This window comes from Uranotaenia lowii, chromosome 3, assembly GCF_029784155.1.
Source record: "Uranotaenia lowii strain MFRU-FL chromosome 3, ASM2978415v1, whole genome shotgun sequence".
NCBI classification, from domain to species: domain Eukaryota; kingdom Metazoa; phylum Arthropoda; class Insecta; order Diptera; family Culicidae; genus Uranotaenia; species Uranotaenia lowii.
In genome coordinates, this window is record NC_073693.1 from 169,688,554 (window position 1) to 169,712,816 (window position 24,263).

At 34.1% G+C, this 24,263-nt stretch overlaps 2 protein-coding genes across 2 annotated transcripts in view; both read left to right on the forward strand.

The window, feature by feature from the left end:
• LOC129751459 (BTB/POZ domain-containing protein Tiwaz) overlaps nt 1-24,263 on the forward strand; it is a 229,513-nt gene that overhangs the window by 176,032 nt on the left and 29,218 nt on the right. The window lies entirely within an intron of this gene.
• Nucleotides 4,170-5,026, forward strand: LOC129751460 (uncharacterized). Its single transcript, XM_055746988.1, has 4 exons — nt 4,170-4,328; nt 4,392-4,487; nt 4,562-4,714; nt 4,810-5,026. The coding sequence occupies exons 1-4, from the start codon at nt 4,187-4,189 to the stop codon at nt 4,932-4,934; spliced, it is 516 nt and encodes a 171-aa protein (XP_055602963.1). The 5' UTR covers nt 4,170-4,186; the 3' UTR covers nt 4,935-5,026.

Consider the following 24,263-nt stretch of genomic DNA (forward strand, 5'->3'; position numbering starts at 1 on the left):
CGTGCCAGAATTGAATTCTTTCTCGAGAGACTGGACCTTTGACTGAAATTTGGTCCAAAATGCAAAACTCTTTTTTTTACTCTCTTTTCCATTTCAAGTTGACCTCTCAAAATACTACACATCGTAATGAAAATTTTCATGCATTTATTTTATTACCTCGTCTGTATTTCAATTTCAAATGTGTTTTCTTGAATTGTTATCGTTATTATGGCTCAATCCCATATTAACTTGAAAAAGTTCATCTTAATGTGCAATTTCAAGTTTTCTCAATTCTCCTTGCAGTTCATGTTTATCTCTAGCTGTTCTCATAACGTGCTTTAAATCGATGAGATGTTTGGGCCACCCTTTCGACTTGGTTTTTTTTTCAAGCTATCCTTCAAACAGTGCTCTCGACTTGCATCATTGTGCTCGTAGCTTGGTCACTAGTTTTACCTAGGTATAATACACTAAAGCTGTTCTATTGAAACGCTTCATGGATAGTTCTTGTATTCCAATCAGCTTGATTTCAAATTCGATTATGTTCTTAGGCTATTCTCTCAACATACCATTTAGTTCCAAACTTTCCTTTAACTCGTTTGGAATTCCTATCAGTACACTTAGACTGTCCACTCAACTCGCCTTTGAATTTCAAACTAACACCTTAACTCACTTAACATTCTTCTCGATACATTCAAAAGCTGACCTCTAAACTCGCTTGAAATTTTTATCGATACTTTCAGGCTGTCCTCTCAACTCGCTTGAATTCTGATCAATAAATTCAGGCTGTCCTCTCAACTCGCCTTTCAATTTCAAGCTGTCTTCTCAAATCGCTTGAAACTGTGAACAACATGATCAAGCTATCCACAGCACTCGCTTTATATCTCATGTTCATCAATACAAGTTTTAGCGATACTTTAAAATCAGCTCATTCGTAAAAACACTTATTTCTGATGTACGGAACTGCGGTTTCCTTTTTTCCATTCGACCGAAATAGAAAGCAACGGCATAGTTTTTATTTGTTCCCACTGATTTAACACAATGGGTATTTATACTAATAATTTTGTCTCACAATGGGTAATTTGTAATCCGTTTGATTTTAAAGCTAGTTTGATTTAAGCATATTGAAGTTATTTCTACGTGAAACTTCGATAGCGTATTTTTCCTTTTTTGGTCCACTTTTCGTTTTTCCAATTTCGACTTCTACAAACCGCTCTTGTAAGTCAAAAAGAAACACCTGTCACGGTCGCCAAATGTGCAGACTGGTCCGACGTTTTGAAGTACTACAGGGTTTACTCGCGCGCTCGTTATCACTGACTGACTGGTGGCACTATAATAGCGGCAACTACGGTTAAGGGTCATCAGCGAAGTCAAGTCTCATTTTTTTACTATTGGGGAGACAGTCCACTGCGAGAGTCCATTAAGTTGATCTATTGTGGTTTACCCCGCGTTATTATGTTTACTTTGCTATGCTACTTGACACCCCTGCACTATCGGTTGAAGTTGCAGTTGTTTACCGGTAGCACTACGAGCACACACATAACTAGGTAGGATCTCCAAGTGCAATCTACATAAGTTCCCGTGAAGAGATCCATCCACATGCATGTGCTGCATCATTGATGCATACAATTCCAAGGTATACACGGCTAGCATTTCACTAATGCTAAAACCGCCAACCTTCATCATACTATGTGCACTGATAAACTATGTGTGCCAGGTTATGCCACGACCGGGATTCGATCCCATGATCGTTGGCTTAGAAGACAAGGATGCTATCCTCTAGGCCGCGATCTGCTGGCTCGTCAAGTCTCATACCAGCATATTTAATTTTCAATAAGCGAAAAATTAAGGGTAGATCGCTGAAAAGTCCAAACAAAATTTCTCCGATAAGCTTAAATTATTGCCTAGTAATGACTCATTCAAACCTTACCTCAAATAACAATTTTTTGCTAGTTCCAGAGCTCGTAAGCTGTATAGCCGGTGCCGAGGCTATGGGAATGGGAAATTCCACTAAAAACGCTAAAAAAAATTGGCTCAAAAATAATCAAATTTGTTAATTTTGAAACAGCTGAATTTACTAATTCGCCCTCAGTTTCTTTTCAGAAAGAAGTATTGGTCCGAAAAGTAGCAGGAATTGAAAGAGGAAGATATAGCAACTGATCGGTACTACACCGATCAGGAATTAGATTAAGTTTGTGTTGTAATGTGTCTTATGTTCACTTGACACTGTAACTCATTTGTTCGTAAAACCAATATTTGTGATCGTACCCCTAGTGTATAATCAACTCTCTCGCAACATAGCGATGAACCCAGAGAGAGCTACATACAATAGTTTAGTAAGCCATTTTAGTTGATAGAATAGAAAGTAAAGTTGAATTGAACGCACGGGTTTTAATTCGTTCCCAATAAATCGGCAATAAAGTCCAACTAAGCGACTTTCCTATTACAAATTCATCCGAAATCAGGCGAGTTAAGTGTTGGCTAAGAAAGCGCAATCGAATCGCGCAGTGGCACTCCGTACAACAAACACCGAAAGTGTAAACTAAATCTCCCCCCGAGCGGGCGATCAGCTGTTGTGCAGAAGAATTGACGACTTACCTGGAGTTTCTGCTGCTGGTGGATGCCGTCGCCTTAGAGACGGGAAGAAAACCCTCGAATTCCGAACCCCCCCATCGGCCGAGCCCGAACAGCAACCTAAAATACAGATTAGACAAGGTATAAGTTTAAAAAATATGATCAATATCATGACTAAAAATGTGTGCGCCGGCCGACGGGAGGTACCAAGAATAAAGTAGATATTTGTTCTTGCAAAAAAACGATAAAACAAATTTTCAAATTTTTTAATGAATTATCATAAGATTACCTTAATTTTCTGCATAAAAAGTATTAAGATCAAATGAATGGTTCTTGAGATACACGCATTCGTAACTGCCCATTTCTAAAAGAACTAAGCGTTAGCTTTCTTCACAGATTTCATCTGTCACTCTGCTCACGACGAAAACATCATCTTAAGGTTTTGATTGATGTTTAAATGAAAATGTCCAAAACATGGATTGTCAAGGATATAAAAAAAAACTCTCTTTTCTGTTTATTAAATATTAAGAAATTGCTGTTCAATTAAAAATTATTGAGCAAATTAAACATGTTACGTTGCAATCTTGAAAATAATGATTTTATTTTAAAAGTGCACGTTGGTCACCACCAAAAATGCTCTGGAATTTTCAAATCAGAACATCCAAGCAATATGTAATAAATCCTAAAAATGAGAAATAATTCAATTCATTTTGAGAGCTTGAGCAAGGCCCGGTTCATCAACTCGCTTACTATAAAATAAATATTCAATCAAATTATCAAAAGATTCTGAATAATCGAACAGGGATATCATTTATTCAAAAAAAAACGGGAGCAGGTGTTTCCGTTTCCTTATCTACCTACAATTAGTAAATTAAATAGTCTTATCTTGGATATTTCTACAACGATTTCTATTATATAGATCACAACGCCTTTTTTAATGCTATTAACCGGTGAAGAATTTGTTGTAGTGTGCTTCTAACCCAGGGTAGCTCTCAACCTGCTATGGTGGCATCCAGGGTCGCAATGTCCAGTCTCGAATCGGAAGTAGCCGGAGCACGGATTTCTTCCAGCGACTTCAGCACATGATCCGGTCCGGTGGCTCTCTCGGCAGATGAGCTCCCTGAGGGTGGAATCCAAACTCACCGGCCAGATATGCCACCTCAATCCTATTGCCGTCTTCATCCAGATATGAGTATTTGCTCGTTTCATATTTAGACATGGGATCCTTGTGGTTGGAGGTCAAAAACGTTCACCAAGATGATGGCCAATTGATCGGCACTGCTGCGTCCTCCTCCGAATCGTGCCGACCCACGCTGTGGTGCTGCCAAGACTGCCGAAGTCAGAAGGATGGAAAGCGTTATCTGGGGCAATACATTGGATTTAATCAATTTGTTTTGATTTTTAATGACGTACCTACATTGATTTGATCCGCAGTATTTTAACAAATATGTATGAGTAAAATTCTTCAATATTTTGTTGGGTAATTGACGACGACGCCTTCAACGTACATAAATTGTTATTACTTCCAAGGCATTTGTTTCTAATAGACTGATTGAGTCACAACTAAACCTTTTTCAAAAGAGAAATTTAGGCGTGTTTCCCTTCTCATTCGATCAGTATTGTTCGTCCGGTTAACATGCAGAAACTGTTCACACGTTACATACACTTTGAAGTCACTGCCTTCGGAGTTTTAATTCTCATGAGATCGATCATCATGGTGCATAAAGTTTTAACGGATCCAGACCTAGACGCCATGATGAACTATTTTTGGGAGTTCAGTAAGCACCTTATCAAAAGATCAATGTATTTCGACTGCCTCATTCTCAACATCTTCCCAACAGCTAGTGACTTCCGGTGGCTTCGAGAGGTCATCGTTCCCTGTGAGCTTTTGTACGTCACGGCAGTGCTGTTGCTTTTCTATGGAATACGAAGTAAGGATGAACGATTCTTTTGGAGGAAGAATGACCTTAATGGGTTAAATTCCTATAAAAAAGGAAAAAAAAAAAAAAAAATGAACGATTCTTCTTCGCACTCATGGTGGCCGTATTTGTCGATTTTGGAGTGAAAGTTTTTGGGCAAATAAATGCTATATGGATGTCCGAATCCGAAAAGCTCTGGACGTGGCCAATTTTTTTGGATCCAATGCAGCTGGTGTCTCAAGTGTGTAGGTTTTTTTTTCGAATTTAATTTATATCATTAAAAAAAGTTTACCATAAGGTTTAGAATTAAATACTAACTTTACGTCGTCTTTAATTGTAGATGAGCTTATTCACTGGAGCTTGACGATAATTTTACTCAGCCGAATATACTCCACGGGAAGGAACGCTCGAAACCAGTTTGTGCGGTTCCGAGTAAAGGAAGATGAGATGAAGCTTATAGATTGATTTTTGCCTCAACAGCGTGATAACAGTTTAATTCCAAGAAGTAAAATATTCTATAAAATAACAAAAACTATTGTTTGGTTGTAAGGTTTGTTTTGTAATTTTAATTTTTTTAGTTTCATTAGAACCACGAAATCAGATTTTTCAATTAGATTTTCCAACTTTTCCATCATCCACGCTTCAAGGGTAGTACATAAATCCTGAGCTGAAGGCAATTCGGTTGAATTTCCTCACTTTTTATATGATGTAGATGTAAGTGGAAGTTAAGATTTGTTATCTTCCTAAATCAGTCTATGATATATTTTGAAATGACTGATCGGATATAAGCTTTTGAACTGAAATATTGACTGAATGTCTTTTAAGAATCATCGCTTAGAAAATTCATCATTCTTATGTTCGCAAGCTCGTTAAAAATAAGGCTAGAATATCAGGCTATGTGGTCTTGTGTCAGACACTGTAAATTAAACAACATTAATGATAAAGTATTTTGTAGAGATGAGATGATGGATATAATAATAATTAAAATAAGACTGATCGATCTCATCACTATTCGTCACCCTGATATACTACTCAAACGCCTGAAAGTATATTATCAATCAGAATAATTCAATAACCGCTATAATGTTGCCAAGATGTTTGTTCCATTGTAAATTTTTGTATTGTTTTTAAAATCGCGGGAAAAGTTGTAATGTTAAATGAAGACAAATTAAAACTCCTCTTTGGTGTTAACCGTTCTTCAAACAAGTTGGTTTTTATCCCATATCCGAATGGTCTGACACTACAAAGACGAATAAAAATATTGTTTGTATTGAGTAATTGTAGAATGTATATAGTTTTATTAAAGTTTTATTTTCAGAAATTTAATGATAATGATGATGAATTTAAGAGTGTTAAAATTTATGAACGAGATCCCAGTGCTTTGGCGTTCCTGTGAATTCTTATAAAAAAGAACTTGAAATATGTACATGTATGATGGAAATATAAGTACCACCAAGTACAGATTTTGAGCAAGCTTTACAAAGTGTATACAGTTTAATTTGCATAACAACATAAAAAAATTGATAACCTGCAATTGAAGCGATGATAAAATTATATTTAAATACAATAAATAATGATGAATAAGACAGTGACTTGATGGTCCGATGCCCTGCTTCATTATGATCTTTCTCTAGAAGAATTGAAATTATACTTGAATAGAATCTGAAACTACTTGTATAGTTAATAGTACAATAAATTTGCTTTTTGCTGAATAGCATTACTATAAACTGGCCGCAAAAATTATTTATAGTTGATAGTGAAAGAGAATGTAACTGTTATACTGTAATAACTGTAAAAATTAATAAAAAAAAAACCCTTACAAAGATCAAGTATTGTTGAAGATTTTGTAAAAGAATTAGAAGGTAAACATAAAGGGAAATATTCTTATGGAATGTACTGATTGATATTCATAATGATCAAATATGAATTGATTTCGTGGTGAAATTATTATTATGTACAGACCCCGTTCGATTTTGGCAACATCCGAGCAAAAACCGTTCGATTTTGGCAACATCCAAAAAAGACGTTTTTTTTTGTAACTTTTTTATTTTCATTTCAAATTAATCAAAATAAATGTAAAACGTAATATTAGCATGAAATTTTTCAATTTGGCTTATTTATAACAGTTTTAAACTGTAAAAACACGATTTTTTTCCATGTTTTTCTGCTTAAAACTAATATAATTGAGCCAAATTGAAAAAAAATATGCTAATATAAGGTTTAACATAAATTTTGAATAATTTGAAATAAAAATTTGAAATAAAAAAGTGACAAAACCCGTTCGATTTTGGCAACATAAAATTTACGGGCGTGTTGGTCGAGGAGTAGGCGATGCCTTCTACGCACCGCACGCGTTTTTTTCGCTGTCCGCAATTTTTGTTTACGTTTTTTAAAAATTTATAATTTTTTGTTTTAGTTTCGTTGGAAACTATTGAAAAGTGCGATCAACGGATAGGGGAGATAACCATACAGTGACCAACATGATACCGGAAGAAATTGGGATAGTTCTGGTGGACGTGCAAAATCAAACCAATCAGGAGCAATTACGCGTGCTTAAGTTTGAAAATAGTTCCCGGGCTTCGTTCATCATTTTTCGATAGTGTCTTTTCTTTTCACGGTCTTGCTTATCCCATAACCAAATGGTTGTTTCCGAATTTCTAACTAGAAGCAAATATGATAGTTCAATTTCTCTGTGGTTCAATTGGCATCTACTGTGAAGTGAAAATATGAATACCGATCACAAATAAACGATGCATTATCGTGACTTGTGGGTTGTTGAAGAAAAGTGTTATGGTGCGGGGCCTACTAAGGCTATGATCATTTAGTATCCGGGCACTTTATTTCGGTGATAGCTTACGTTAGAGCTCGGATATGCAAAACTTTAGCAGCGTTGTGTTGGTTATGAAAAGGACTATCTTGCCTATTTTTGCCAGATTTTTAAGTTAATGTGTGTTTGAGATATTTACGATGAAAAAAGACATCGTAAAAATAATTTTGCACAAATTTGAGCCTTTTGCGCATTTTGCGCCTCGAAAAATCTTCATTTTCGACTTGAAAACTCATAAACTGTTGATTTTTTTCTGATTCTTTTTTGGACCGAATGGTTAAGAAGTATAAGGAACCACTCTAGAATCCACACGAAGTTCAAATCAAGCATCGGAACGGAACCCTTAATCTTAAATATGGTAAAAAGTCTATGGTTATTGGGGATAACTGAATGCAGACCCCTTAAATAATGCAATTAATCCATTTCCGTCAGTAAAAACATGTTTTCCGACTAGTAGACACCTAGTAAATAACAAATAGTGAACAGCTACTTAGATTGCAACATGTGCAACCGGTTTTTATGCAATGTGACAGATGTGTCCTGATGGACGAAGAAATTTATGTTAAAACCGGATTTAAGAGATCAAATTTTTCGAGATGCCTACTAATGAAAAGGTTCCAACCAGATTCCAATTGCTTTTTCCAGGTGAGTTTGTGTAAAATATCATGATTTTGCAAAGGTTTTACTTCTGTGGTAAAAATAATAGATCAATACATGACTGACACAAGTGTGCAAAGATAAAAAAGAGATTTTATGAAAAAGTAAGATTATTTCTTGAAATCATTGATAAATATATTATTTTATATTTTTATATTAAATGTCATATTAACACCTTCATTTCCCTCATAGAAAGTTTTTCAATCAAATGAATAGTTTTTAAAATACAATCGTTTGTGACTGCCCGGATACTAAATGATCATAGCCTTAGGCAGGTGATGAAAAATTTGCACAAATAGGAAGGTGATCATCTGAAAAAAAATAATTGGTGACGGAATATAGCTTAGTTCTAATTTCAATAAACGAATTCATCAAGATTGTCCGAGCAACAGATGTTGGCAAGCTAAGTATTCTCCAAGATTTCATCTTGGATATTTTGTTTTTTAGATAACATTGCAAAATATGATATTTTTTAAGTGCGATATTTTTTTTTCAAACCTTTCAAATCCTACCTTGGTAAAAAGGGGTTTATGTTCTACTTTCTACTTTCTCTTTATCCTGATTTTTTTTCAAAAGCGAATATAGGCGCTATAACTTTGTTCATTGATTTGAAATGACAGTACACAAGAATATCAGGTTCAATATTAAACCAAAAAGTCAAACCAATTGCGTTGAGTTGAAAGTTTTTTGAAAGCTGAAAGTGAAAATTTCACTTTTTTTCGATTTTTGTTGACAAAATATGTCATTTTCTACTGCTCGAGGACTTCACATAAATGCCTCAAAAATGTTATAAAACTCTTTACAAAATCGCTACATAAAATTTGTTATATTTACCTACTTTATCACAATTACTACATATAAAATAATGCCAATTGTCTTGTTAAGTTTTTTATACCCACCTTGAGTTTTTCGGTTGAATATGGTAGCAGCAAAATTTCGGTTTGAAAAAATTCAGTAATGGAAGTGAACATAATGGTTTTTGAATTGTAGTTTTGATGTACTGTTGTCCAATCAACAGATAAAAATAGTTTTATTATCAAATCGGCGATTGTTTGTACGGCGTTTTGTTACTGGTGCTAAACAGAGGGGTTCCATTCACAGACTGGCCCATTGATTAGGATAAGATTTCTGTTGATAATTTGTTCTTCGAGGCCTTGAAAAAAGTTTGAAAATTTGCAGAACATTTTGTGTCTAGTTTCATTATTGAAAAACAAGATTGTGTTTAGGGTTAAGATTTAAAGTAGGTGCTTTTGGTTGGAGAAATGGTTCGGTGACAAACTGTGTCGCGTTTAAGTTATTTTCTGTAGAAATATGTATGTACATGTCCGGAAAGTATGAAGAGTGAAAAATGAAAGCTAATTACCGGTTTGGGTCTGTGATGGGAGAAGAGGTGGGGGTGAAAATAAGGTGACATTCTAAAATATAAATAATAAAAGTGACATTCTACATTGAAATGAGATTAAAATTTTCGTTCTCTGAGTTGCGTGACAGAGGATTCAATGAAATTGTTGTTGAAATGGAGCGATTGCTGCGATTGCAAACAATTTTTCAAAAGAGAAAAACTGTTATGTTTTTAAGCCAAGGAAATCATTCAGTCCCTACATTACATTTTCCTTTATTAACATTTTGTTCGAAATTAGTGATTGTATTGAATAATTGTCTTAAAATCAATGAAAATTCCTGGTGTGTTGGTGTGTTCGGGAAAACCGGGAAAATATCGATAATAAATAAAATAAGATTGCCACCGTCGAAGACTTTTTCCGCTAATTGCTTGGATTTCTTCAAGGCGGAAGCAGGTCGCGGAAGAAGAGGTTTTGTTCAACAAAGGAATCAAATCAGCTTAGTATTACTAAGAGCATTGATCATTTTCAATTTTATTATATAAAACAGTAAAATAGCTTAACTCTATTATTGGGGATTCGTGGGGGGTAGGACAGGGCATCAAACGAGCGGAAAACTGATATACAATGGATTGTGGGTTCAAGCCAGCCGGAGTATCTCGGCAAATTTGGGATCTTGACTAGGTAACTCTGGTACCTTTCTAGGATTCTTCATTTGTTTCGCCCAGTTTGAAGGGAGTGAGATGAAACCAACCTGTCCCAAGCCAGTGGTAACGGACCCCTTGGTTGTGCTGCAAATATTGTTGATGAGTTAAGCATGAACAATATTTGAATGTGCGATCGAGACTTCCCGTACCGACTCGGGTCGAAAGACCTATCAGCCACTGGCAGGGGCGGTCCTAGAGTCGGCTCTTGGGGGGGGTGATTTTTCAATTTTGAAAAATCAGTCAATATTAAGGAACGTAAATATCTGGTGAAAAAAACAATCATTTGAGTGAGCGAAAGGAGAAGGGATGGGGAGGGGGGGTTTATCCCTTTATAAAACAACCAGCGAAACAATAATAACCACTGCGAAAAAATGTTGATATTTTTCTTAGGTATACATATCTGGTATTTTAGAATTGTCACTTTAAGAGCTTTTTAAAAAAATTCTAGTTATAAATGTAATTTTTTCAAAGAAAATAATGCATACGTTGTTGAGAGATGAACACGTAGAAAAAAAAATCAAGTTATCATTATTTTTTTCCTGAGCTTCTAAATATTAGGGCTCTGGTGTTTTATAATTTATCGGAAGTATTTTACTTCTCACCGATAAGCTCGATAAACAAACAGAACTAACGGGCACTGAATTCTTCCCTGGGGTATTTCACTGAATCGTGATTCGGAAATTTAGTATTATAATTTGCAAATTTCGAAACGCAATATATAAAATCAACACTTTAAATATAAATAAGTAGAAAAAAACAATTATCAAAATCAATTTCTAAATTCTGGAACCGAATTTTATTTGATTTGCTCTTGAATTCAAAGTTATAATTCAAAATTTTCATAATCTGTATTACAATAAATAAATTACAAAGGAAAGTGATAGATCTTTGCTCACCTTCACATAATTACCAATTTTTTAAATAATTTTGAATTATTAGGAAAATTATGAAATGAAGCGTTAATTTTGAATGTTAATATTCTTCTTTAGTGAACAGTCTCAATCATTTGCAATTGAAATAGCCAAGCTTTCAGATTAAGAATATCAAACCTTAAGCTATATTTGAAAGCAGTATCGGTGACATCATTGCTGTAGATCTAGAAATCCAGGAGTGTTGGTTAAAAATCACTAAAAGATCATCTGACTGTTTTGCATGATAGAATGCCTTGTTGCCGAAAAAATAGTGAAATGATAAGGGGATGATTTTAATTCACAAGGTAAAAATTAAAACCGTGACAAACTGATTTTCGAAGCTTTTTTGCGTCTCAAACTCGGTTTTTGTCTGTTTTTCCCCTTCTTATTTGCTGGCATTGAGTAATTTTAAAACTTAGCAGTTCAGAGTGAAATCGATCAATGATAATTGATGAAGTAACTAACCTGAGCAACAAAAAATATGTTAAATCTTTCCATTATCCTTTATTCATTCAACGATGCAGGCCAGAGAGAAGAATGGTAAAAAGTATCAAATTCCCGGAAAAAAAACAATATAGATTTCGTCTAGATAATCTTTGTATTTTTCAAAATGGGGAAAGATACTTACTTCTATAATTTTTTCTCAGGGTAAATTACTCACAGTCTTTATGAAAATTGATCATTTAGTTAATATCTTTTTTTTTTTTTTTTTGATATTTTACACTTTTGCTAAAAAGAGCACAAATTTCTCCAATGAGCCTTGTATTTTCAAAATTTATACCGGAAAAAAGAGCTGATAAAATAATAAAAAATTTGCATTTAGAGCTTCTAAATAAGTTGAAATCAGTTTTCAAATTCTTTGCACTTCGGGAAATGTGAATTTTGTTTTCTTGTGTTATAGTTTTGAATGCAGATTTTGGGTTCTAGAGATGAATTTGAATCTCTATATCCAACACCAATTCCTGAAAAAGCTGATATAAATACTTTTTTGTTCCTTTTTGTCACTAAAAACTCATAGGAAACGCAAAAGTCATTTTACAACAAAAAGATTTATTTAAATTTAAACTCTTACTATGAATATTTTATATTCGATTTCGGTTTGGCAGTACTTAAATTTTTTTCACAGTCATCCATAATATGAATGTTTGATGTGATACATTTTAAACAGAATTAAAAAAAAACAAATCTAAAATTTAAATTTTGATTTTGAATTTCATAATATAGGTTATTAATTTTAAGTTTATAATTTATATTTGAATGGTGGAATCTTTACTGTGATTCAGAAGCTGATTTTTTATTTTGCCATTGAAGGCAATAAATGTATGATGAAAGCAGAACAAATATTTCAAGTTTTTCAGTGTTATAACCATTTTCACCCCCCTATATGACTTTTTCAAATTTTTCATTTCATTAAAATTCAAATCAAAATCAAGAATTCAGAAGCTCTAAATTTGAAGCAAATATCAAAATTTGTTGCGATTTGCTCGTGTTAATTGAGGCATATGAGGGAAGTTAGTGACAATTTAGAAATAAGTTGTCTCAACATTTTATTAATAGCAAATTCCAAATCAACACTCAACAACACACTTTTGTTGAGAAACTTATCAACAAAAGTTATTTGGTATAATTCAGTCCAGGGAATCCTAAGTTAGAGCTGTTTGAGTTTGATGGACCGACTTTTTTCAATATTGAGCCTTTTAAAGTGATAAATAAACTTTTTTGTTGAATAAACAACCCCACGGAGTGGAAAATTTTTAAAATTGTAAAGCACATCTACTAAGAAAAGTTTCAACTTTTTATAGAAATTCGAGCTTTTACGGGTATTGAGTTTTCTGGAAACACTGTTTGATAGTTGTCATGAGTTTGCAAGCCTTAGAAAATTTTACGATTTTTACGTGATATACATCAATTCAAATTGTGAAATTATCATAGATCGATGAGCCTAGTACTAGTGCGACCGTGCATCATAAAATTTTCAAAGTGAAGTTACGAGAAAGTCGAAAATTTAGTTTTTTAATCATTTGATTTTCTGGTCTTCGGATGACCCATACAAGGGAGAGAGTGGAGTGAAGTGGAGGTGGTTTAGTGAAATAGTTAGCTTAACTGAAATGCAGAGTGCGGTAGTGTCTCAATAAAGCTCCGTATTCCGGTGCGTTACCATCCGTCGCCGCCGAGATGAACATACCCTTTTCCCGAAAGAGCGGATTACCTGAGCACCCAATCCAAGCTAAGTATAAATTTGATTAAGTTAAAATCTTTAATATGGGCAAATTTTCCTATTAATTATGTGGAATAATGTTTCTGTTTGGCAGATAGATTGGCTTACAACAATTTTTTCAGCTTGCATGCAACATTGTTAGAAATAATGAACGAAAGCTCGTTTCCAATTCACGAAGATGTAAGCTTTTAAAGTTATCCACGTCCAGTAAGCTTGAAGAATCCTTCGTTCAGTAAAAGCTAACAACTTTATTAGGTGGTTGCCAAATTCACAGTGAAAACTATGTTTAATACTGTTGTAGGAAAATTTAGTTTAATAACAATGTTCAATGATGTGCATGTCGACAAGTGAACTTTAAAACGTTATTCATGCACCTATATCCCAAGTGACCGAAATTTGTTGTAATATGTAAGTGACAGATTTTAATGAAAGGGTTAGCATGTTGTAAAGCATGATTATCGCCGACATGTAAAGATAGCAAGTGAACATGGAAATTAGTGCGTGTGTGTGTGTGTGTGTGTGTGTGTGTGTGTGTGTGTGTGTGTGTGTGTGTGTGTGTGTGTGTGTGTGTGTGTGTGTGTGTGTGTGTGTGTGTGTGTGTGTGTGTGTGTGTGTGTGTGTGTGTGTGTGTGTGTGTGTGTGTGTGTGTGTATGTATGTGTGTATGTGTGTGTGCTGCTTTTTCTGAGACATTTTACAAACAGGAATGATTTATTTTTATTTATCTTAACCAATAGCTTTAATTTTTAGTTTGAAACGTATCACTACAAGTGATACTTAGTTATCTAAAATCCAGAAAAATTGTCGCTTCGCTTACGATCTCAGGTTCATTCAAATTCTCAAATTCAAGTTTAAAAACATTATGAAAAGAAAAGATAATTTGACGTGTTCTTTACTAATTGTTGATAGCAAACTCAAGCTTGTACCCAAGCTAATCAAAATCTCTTATATTAGAAATGGAGTGTTTTTAGTTATTATTAATAAAAAGTTTATAATATTTTAATTACCAAATAACTTAATTTCACGACATCTTCAACTTCTTGTCAGTAATTTATTTTTTTCTATTTTCAAATGTTTTTTTTATTCATATTTGAATGATAACTTTGCATTTTTATTTATTTTTGAATCGTCTATTTTATCATTTATTCAAATGTTTATTTGAAATTTCAGTCATATCGTTTGCAAAAAGGGTTATTCAAGTAAAAAAATAAGAATTATTTTAAATTATTATGATTTTTTATTATTATTATTATTATTTTTTCTTAGAATTCTTACATTACATTACTTTGAAGATAGTATTTCAAACGTATTCTAAAATAATTTAGAGAAAAAGGTCTGGTACATGCATGAAACCACATTTCTAACTTTGAGACAAATATTGATAGAGCATCGAAGAATTGAAGAATCGTTTGTACGTTTGGTACGTGAAAGTCAATCTTTTCTTTGAGAATATTTTGCCGATACGTAAAAAATATGCTTGGTAGTCAAAAATTCCCAATTGAGTTTTTCAAACGAATTTTTATTAATACAGGGTTATAGGGAACAATATTAAGCAAAATCATTAAAGAATATAAATTTTAAGTAAGGGATACAAGATATTTAATATATACGAAAAATGTTAACTAGATTATTATTTATTAATAACTTTCAACTCTCTTAAATTGTCACTAGTAATAATTATCGCCTTCAAGGTAGTAGGACATTAAGATACTAAAAAAAGATCACACTTGTCAAAAGTGTCTCCAGATCATATCCTATCATCCAAACCTCCAAACCAAAATTATTTGCTAGAATGCAGAGGTGACCTCGGTTCTAAAGCACAAAATTTATCTTTCATCCTTTTCTCTCTTTCAACCTATCTATTGACTACTAGGACGTGGCCGGCGCCGTTATTGATGTGAAAAGAGAGAGCATCAGTTTTGTTTACTGTGAATGTGCTGTCAATCCCAGACGCAATTCTTTTGACCTTTGGGCAAAATTGATGGCCTCGGTCAATCACGGAGTAGCAACCATTGGCGATGTGGAATTCGTTCTACTGAGCCACGCCTGCGATTATGGAATTCGAAATGCAATTAAATTAATTGCCATGAAAATAAAGAATGATTATTAAATACACTGAAAAAGTCGAACGGAATTCATTAATTTTGATTAATTACTTAAAACTATGAACAAAGCATTTCGGGTTCAATAATTAAAGGTGGATGTGAGTAGTCAATCAAGCTAAGCTAAGCTAAGCTAAATTCGAGCTTTTACGGGTATTTTGTAACGGATTTTTGCCGCTTGGGGGGGGTGATCACCCCGATCACCCCCCCCATAGGACCGCGCATGGCCACTGGTGGGTTCTTATACATACATACATACAAACATAAAATTTACGGGCGTGTTGCCAAAAACGAACGGGTCTGTACTACTAAATGAGGTAATAAAAATGCTGTGAAAAAGATCAGAATAAGAGTTAACCGCAATAATATTTGACAGGATAAAGAAAATGCTGAAACAAAATAAAAATGTAGTGTTTAAATGAGAAGATTGAACCTACGTACAAAAATGAAAGCAATCATATTATTATTTTCAAATTGTATCAAAGCTTGGTCTTCTTCAGATAAAAAATGAAAAAAAAAACAAACAATAAACAGTTTTCCTGGATAATAATCCGAGAATTAACGAAGACTCTTTATATTTTGTTTGTATATTGAATAAAGCTGAACTGTAGATAAGTTTGGCTTAGTTCATTACTTAACACATACTCCTTAGATCGCCGAACCTGAAAATAAAACAATTTTAACAAATTCAACTGCTTTGAGCAGTTTTTGGTAACATTTATATTCACCACTGTAACACTGTAATGAAAGAAAAGTTTTGAAAATATTCCTATAAATTTGTTGGTGAAATAATTTAAAGAATATTTTTAGCTGGAAAAATTATAATTGAAAGCTAAAAAATACTTCGAACTTTGAACAAATATTTCAATATATGATTATTTAAATGATTCAATTAGCAAATAAATGATAAATTGAAAATGATAATGATCATGGTAAAATTAACAAAATGTAATATAAACAGTTTAATGGTATTAAGTTATGAGAGTCTATATCATTTTTCTCAGTTATCAATGATTATCGAGTACAACCTTTGTATATTTAGGGCGAAAATAAAACGCCTAAAAGTATGTAAAATACCAAGCCATAATAAGCTGAAATAGCTTGTTTGGAAGAAGTTTTGAAACGTTTTCCATGCATCAAAATTTGCATTCAAGTTATCAAGTTAGAAATCTAGCTAAATCCCAATTACTTTTTTGCTGGCTTTATGAAATGATAATTATTATTGAAATGACTTTAACAGAACAGAAAGAAAATTTTTATCCACTTATCTTGTGATCCGATTCCTATGAATACTCGTGCTGCTCGATTGCAGCTTTGGATTATTGGATTTTTTCCAGGGCGTAGCACCAGTCCTCTTCATACAATTATTTTATTTTCATTTCGATGTACCCTGCGATCCTTTCGATGAAACTTCACATTTTTAACACATAAATCTTAAAAGTGATTCACTTGGAACTGAAATTTTCTCATTTAAATCCTTTTTCAACATTTATTTTAATTAAAAAAGTATCTCCGCAAAACAGCTAAGGAGCTTGATTCCAGCAGGGTTGCCAAACTTCCTCCTCTCAAAATAAAATTATAAAATCATTGATTGACATATCTGAATTGGGGCGAATTGTGCGTAAAACCACGTGTTTTACGCTCATATTTTGAATGCTGGTAACTTTTGAGAAAACCGGAATATCAAAACTTAATGTCATAGTTTATATTTGCTGACTCCCAAATTACCATAAGAATGCATAATTATAACAAATTTCGTTCTTGTTCAAGTTTGAAAGGTGCACCAATATTCGATTCGTAAAAATCATCAACCGCCATTTTTGCCGCGATGTCGGTCAAGAAATTTAATTTCATTGCCTACCTGAAGGCGTTTTACCTATACGGATATAACAAAATTATTTTGAAAAGCGAAACATTCGATAAGTTTAGTAATAACAAATGATCCTTTGTCAAAGTATGATTGGTTACAAACATACGATGAACATGTTATTAAAATTTGATGTTTCAATAAGCATATTCCGTAGTATCATTTCTGACCAACTTTTCGATATGGTGCGTTCTGTTAAGTTGTTTTGGCGTTCTACCCCACCGTGTATTTTCTAGCTGTTTTCAGTTTTTTACAAAAATATCATCGAAATTGAGTTTTTATCATTTGTTTTCTTTGTAGTCAGACGTAAATCAGCTATTTTAATCGTAAACGTGCAATTTGTTTCTTAAATGATTGTTAGCGCTGTAAATTCCTGTATTTTCCTTTTTTATAGGAATTTAACCCATTAAGGTCATTCTTCCTCGAAATCGCTGTAAATAGCGTTTGATGCGTTCTGTCTAGTTTTCCCCTAACATTCAACGCGAATTGCTTTTTTGATCTAACATACTTAAGACAAAAACAGCTCCCGGCACTGATGACCGTTCCTGTCAAACCCTCAACAACATCGGAAGCTTGTTTGTTTTACTTTCCCCACATCTGACAATGGAAGCGTATCAAATTGAGATGTAAAGGTATTCCTATCCCAGGATAAAATAAAGTAACAAAAACGAACACCCAAGACGTATGAACCCAAACTGACCGTTTCTATTTATGCAGCAACTAATGAAACCCATCAAACGGTAAGAAACTTTTAAGCAAATGCTGTTTTTAGATCGAAAAAAAATATTTATTAGACAAATTTCTCGTTCGGAAGACATCTGCCCGATGCTTCAATCATTCAGGTGCAAACGTCTCCGGATGAAATTTTACATCGCCAACTCCTAGTTTTTGTCGGTTGCCAGAAAAACAATCTTCGGCTCATCCCGGAAAAGGAAATCTATCCCATCTACCTATGAGAAAGTGTTCTTCATCTTCAGCCCCGTATGGATAACAGATAGTTTCAAGAACTTTTCCTATCAAAATATTATTTTCAGACGGAAGTAAAACGAATCGAGCGCATGCAAATGTTTCGACAAATCGCACACAAGCTGTAAGACATCCATATTTGACAGTTGAAAAATATTTTCGTTTCCATGTAGCCGATTTTCTTTGAGAAATTGACAGGTGATACGTAGTGAATCCGGGTTGTGGGCCTATGATTCGTTTTGGTTTTTTGTGTTTGATTAAATTACATCTTCTGAAAAATCAATTTCCAGATCAGGATTTCTTTTTCTTCTAGTAAAGAAATTCTAAAAATTGTTTCGGCTATGTTAGCATGTTTTTATTAGAGCTGGTTCAGATTTATTAATCAATTTATCTTAAGAAAAATTCTTTCAAAGTTTTTTTAGGGTGATTAAAAAATCATTCACCTATGAGGAATGATAAGTTTTATTCAAAACACACCCAAATACTTGAGTAAAAGGCGGCACGAAGAATTCCCTAGATTTTTACGAAGCAGTTAGATGTTTGTTTTTTGCACCTGGAGCTTTCAAGACCCAAGTATGCAAACAATAATAAAGAATGCTGCTTCCAAGCGGGATTGGATTTCTTGTTTCTCTAGATCACATAATTTTTACAAACAGTTTAGAAACCTATTTTTGTGTTTTAAAATTTTTGTTTATTATTCAAGAAAAATGAACCTACATGATTTTTATCAACCGAAACACATTTGGCTATTCACCTTGGCGGGTTTTCAAGCGAATTGGGAGCGCGCACCTGTCAACGGCATATCAATAACAGGCTTCGGTTCCGATACTCTCGAGTGAAAGGTAATTTTCATTAAATCTCTGGAAATAATCTCGTCTGACCCCGCGGGCTGAGCAAAAAGGTTGATATGGATGTGCAGATCACATACATCCACACATACACCGACAAGCACACGTACACAGATATTGGCATGAGACATGGGCTTATTTCAGAGCAGCTCGAAACCACCGAATCGAAATGCCGACGAAACCGATCTAAATCGTAAAACTGATTTCAATCTAGCATTTCAGCAAAGCGACACTTCAAATGGAAATTTCTCCTGTCAATTTTTTTCGCAATGCTTTTTCGCGCAATTTCTGCGGACCCCAATGTGGGTGGAGCGAATGCGGGGGAGGGTTATCCTATATCGCTTTCCAGTATCCCATTTCATCATTTCATAATTTAAATAGTTTTAGAGATTCATCTCACCCAGTTCACCCAGCTTTTTCCGCTCCTTTTCGGACTCATCTATATAGACCGTGGACTACAAAAAAAAAAAAAAACTACCCAAATGGAAATGTGTCCCCGGTGTTCCCTGTTCTCTTTCCTTCACGACTTCACAGGTCATCCGGTGTGGGTTCAGGTTTAATAGATTCCGGTGGGTGGACCCATCCAAAATATTCAAACTACAGTTTCCGGTGCACACTCCCGAAACAAACACCCTGTTTCCCGATCCCTCGTCATAAACCTTCCACCCCTCGCCAAAATGGCGCAAAGATCCCGAATCCACGGTTCCGGGACACGCCAGCGCATCCAGTCAACCACCTATCGAGCCAGCCGGCCACTCCGGAATCGAAGCACGACGGCGGGTGTAAACATGTATTTGACCACTCATGCACACCAATAAATAGTGCATGATAAATTTGTACATTTTAGATTATTTATTCAAAATATATTACCTCCGGGGGCGGAATCGATGGTGAATTATGACTGAAAAATATTTCCTAACCCTGTCGCTATTCTTCACACCTCTGCTTCGTCCGCCCGGGATCATCGCTAGCTAGCTACTCTGGTCGAGGATGATACCCACGTGGCATGTGGCCCCGAAAAAAAAAGTTGGCAAACCGCGCATTTCGTGGCATCCGACTCCTTTGGCAAGCTTCCGTTCGAATGTGAAACTTTCCGAAATTGTATTTCGGCAGCCCTGTGCTTTGAGCCCATCGAAATGAAATCAAATTTTGGCATCATGTTTTTTAAATATCCATTCACCTGGAAAGGATGTTATTCTGGAAAATTTACTAGCTCTGGTGTGCTATTTCCAGTATGAAAGCAGAATAGTTATACAGAAAAACTAATGAAAAGAAAAATAAGTATTGTTTACTAAGCGATATTGAAAATATTGGTAATCTTGAACCAGTAATCGAAATAAATAGGAACTACAAATATCGTGTATTCAAACATTGATGATTCGTCGATGAAAGGGTTTTGCTAATTGATATTTTTGTTTTTTTTTAACACAAATAAGGGCGGAACAAATTTGAAATTCTCCTTTTGTCACAAGGAGTTGGAACATCGCGACGGCGGGGAGGGGGGGGGGGGGAGGGGGGGGGGGTAGTAAATGTTAGTTCTCTTAGAAATGGGACTGTTACGAATGCGTATATCTTTAAAACCATTCGCTTGATCTAAACACTTTCTAAGAATGAAATGAAGGTAATCTTATCATAAATTAATTGATTGATGATGGTATACACAGAAAAAAAATTTGACTTTTACGTGTCACTGAAAACTGCAACCTTTAAAAGAAATCACCTGTAATTAACAAAACCTGTAATTTTAAATTGTTTTTCTTGAAAGTTAACGAAGATTCATTTATTATTACAGCAAATGTCCTGTAAAAGTTGTACACTAAAAATTATATTTTTATTTACTTTATTTAATTGACAAACCGAAGAAGTTTAAAAAAAATGTTTGACGGTCCCGGTGTTAGAATTTCAATGATTGTGTGTTTGCTTTAACTTAGCTGCTATCTAACTTTGAATTTTGGTTTTCGATGCTGCCTTTGAGGATGAAAGAAAGGGTAGGATGTAAAGGATTGGAATTGATGGTGGAAAATGGTAGAAGATTTGGGTTAGGATGCGATTAGGAATTTTTAAAGATCCCACACCAGGATGCACACGGTTGTGAAGACCATTTCCTGTCCTCTCCTCCCAAGAGCGTTACTTTTGTGGAAATACGGTATCTTGGGAGGTCCGTGCAGTTTGATTTGTGGTTTTGGTTGGAGGAGTAGACACAGTAGAATCACACCCCTCCACTAGCCAAAGGGTCAAGTGTGGTAATTATGAACACGGGGTAATTCCGAACAAGTGCATACGCGCTGCTGTGGGGGATGAATAATCACAAAAAGTTCCAAAAGTGGTAGTTTAACATCCTATTGATAGCTGTAAGGTGTTTCCGATCTGTTTTCAAATCGTAATAATATCATTTCAGATGTTTTGAAAAACCATTACCTTGTGAAACGGAAATCGTTTCGGACAGTGTTTAATGTTTTGAATATCTGATCATAGGAAATCCAGCTGGAATGTTGTTATCACCTATTTTACATCCAGTTGATGCTCTATCTTGATTTTGAAGAAATTTTGAAAAAAAATATTCGCACATATTCACAGATGAGTGATCATATGTACCCCATTGTTTTCGACCTTTGGGGTAATTATGGACACATCTTCTTATGCATTTCCTGACATTTCTAATGCTTTTTAATGGTCAAATGATTTATTCATCAACTTAGGAGGCCATTCACTAATTACCCAAGCATTTCCAGACCCCTTTCCCCCTCCCTACCCTTGTTAAAAATTTCTTAAAAAACTACTAACCCCCCTTCTATAAAATTTTATCACATTAACGACCATGGAGAAATCTTAGCCGGGATACATCAACACTCGGCATTTATATCCCAGAATCCACTGGACCAAATTCAATAAATTTCATAAATAAATTAGGTCTGCAATGTGTTAAGTTTTCAATTTTTGAGAAATTGATTTTTTTTTCCAAAATTGAGATTCGGATTTAGAAAGAAAAAAAAAAGCTATGCCAGTTCTTTTCAGTCTTAGCAAAAAACTTTTGATTCCCATTTTTTTAATCTGAAAATAAAATTTCAAACGTAGAAAAAAGTGAATAAAACAGAAATTTTGAAAAAAGCTCAATCCGTAACCAAATTTAAACAAGTCCGAATTTTGTTTGAATGCAATAATGATAAAAATTTGCTTTTCGTTGATAGAAAAAAAGGCAGTCACAAGTTTTACCGGTAATACCAAAACCAAAAACTTGTGTCCCAGGAATGGTTCTCTAATACCGGATACAGGTTTTACGTGCTTCCAAAACCAGGTTTTTTGGTAATTGATAAACAATAAGGTTATAAACCAAACTTGAAGAAATGTTTAATTTGACTAAAAATTCAATTCATCATTTGTTTACAAAAGGTTTGCTGATCGAGATTTTATTCATAACTGGGTGAAATTTAACATTATTGTGAACCTTATATCTCTGTGGTCAACAGTAAAATATCAAAAACCCTGATAAATTTAATACGTGAATAAGTCCACAAAGCAAAGATCAATTTTCCAGTATGGTTGGACAACGTGCTGCTATTCAGAACATTAGAATTACAGCAAATAATAAATGTTTATGTGTTAAACCAGGATATCATAGATCCAAAATCTATTTTTTGCAGTCTAATTTTTTACTTAGATACTTTTTTCAATGTTAATTTAAGCCTACCCCTTTTCTGATACCTGATAGATCCTTTTTTAAATGTTAATTCGTTCGAATATTTTTTTTTAATTTGGTGCAAAATAAACATCTTTTGGTTGAAGATTTTCTCTCTCTGTTTGTTGAGGAAAACTTCGGTAGTACTTCAATTTATTTTTGAAAGAATAGAGCTACTCATGTGATATTTCATACAGGTGATAAAAAAAAATTATAAGTGTCGATATTTTTCAAAACTGTCGATCATATAGAACTGACAAGAATTGTAAAAAATGACTGTTCACTGATCCAAGAAGATTTTAAAGAGTGTTTTGTGAAACAACCCTTTAAAAATATTTTCGAATTTCCTGTATATGTATAGGTTGCAATTTCAAGATACATCGCACGTACGTGAAAAGCCAAGCCCACGACATTTTGGTGAAGACTTGATGTTTGCTGCGCAGGACATTTTAAACGGATATACAAACTATCGAGTAGCTTAACTCGTCTAAAATTTCCCACGTATGGAGAGGTCCTATCAATTAAAAAGGTTCTGTAAAGAAATAAAGAAACGGAAAAAAGAAACCAACCAAAACGTAAAATATGTAACGAAGAAATTAAACTCTCGAAACAGAAGATAGAAAAATATCAATTAAAAAGAACACTAAATAGCTATTTTTCTTTTGTTTTACATGTTAATTTTGATTACATTTGTTTATTTTGCAAGTTTTGTACATGAATTGGATAGAGTTTTTATAAAACAACCCATTTTCTTGTTACTGCTAATAATTTTTATTATTTGGTGTTGAATTGAAATTTTCTGTCACCATATAAATCATATTGGACAAGTCTCGGGGTAAATATGAACAAAGTCCGGGATAATTATGAACAGAGTTTGGGGTGATTATGAACATAATTTTTTAAGTAAAAAATCACCATACACTGCTTACTATGGATGAATGTAACGTATAACTACTGTTACTTTTCAAAAATTTTATACCAAGTTCGTAATCCGTGTTCATAATTACCCCCTATAAAGTGGGGTAAATATGAACAGACGGGGTAATTATGAACAGACGTCCCAAGGACAAAGGTTGCGCCCAAAAAACAAAAGATGTCCTACAGAATGATTAAGAGCAAGGAAACATTCATTGATGGTAGCCTTTCAGAGTTTGTGATAAGATATAAACATTTGGTGGCTGTAAGTGTGCCAAATGAAGAAATTTTGTTCATAACTACCCCACCTAGCCCTACTATCTATGTACGGTATGGTTTCGTAAGAGTGGATGGACCAACTGTGCTGAAGATCGTTAATGTTTGATTGGTTAGCATTTGAAAATAAGTGCAGTTTTGCTTTTTTCTTTAATACGGTAAAGCTAGGTAAACTTTTTATTTCGAGTTGAACAGATTTATACCTTTGTTCACTGCACTGTTTTGAGCAAAGGAAGTTCGAAATCGTCTAGTCATGAGCCGAACTTCTTGTGTAGTGTGAACGAATTTCTGATGTAAGTGTAAGATCTAGTTGGTGTTTAATAATGTTATTCAAAACTTTGTAGATATACAAACATAACTCGAACATAATCAACATGGCACGTAATCATGTTTTCGACCTGTAAAATTACGGTAAATGTCCTGCTCCTTTTTGTTACAGGACATTTACGTAATTTTACAGGAAATAATTTTTGCTGTGCGGCTGT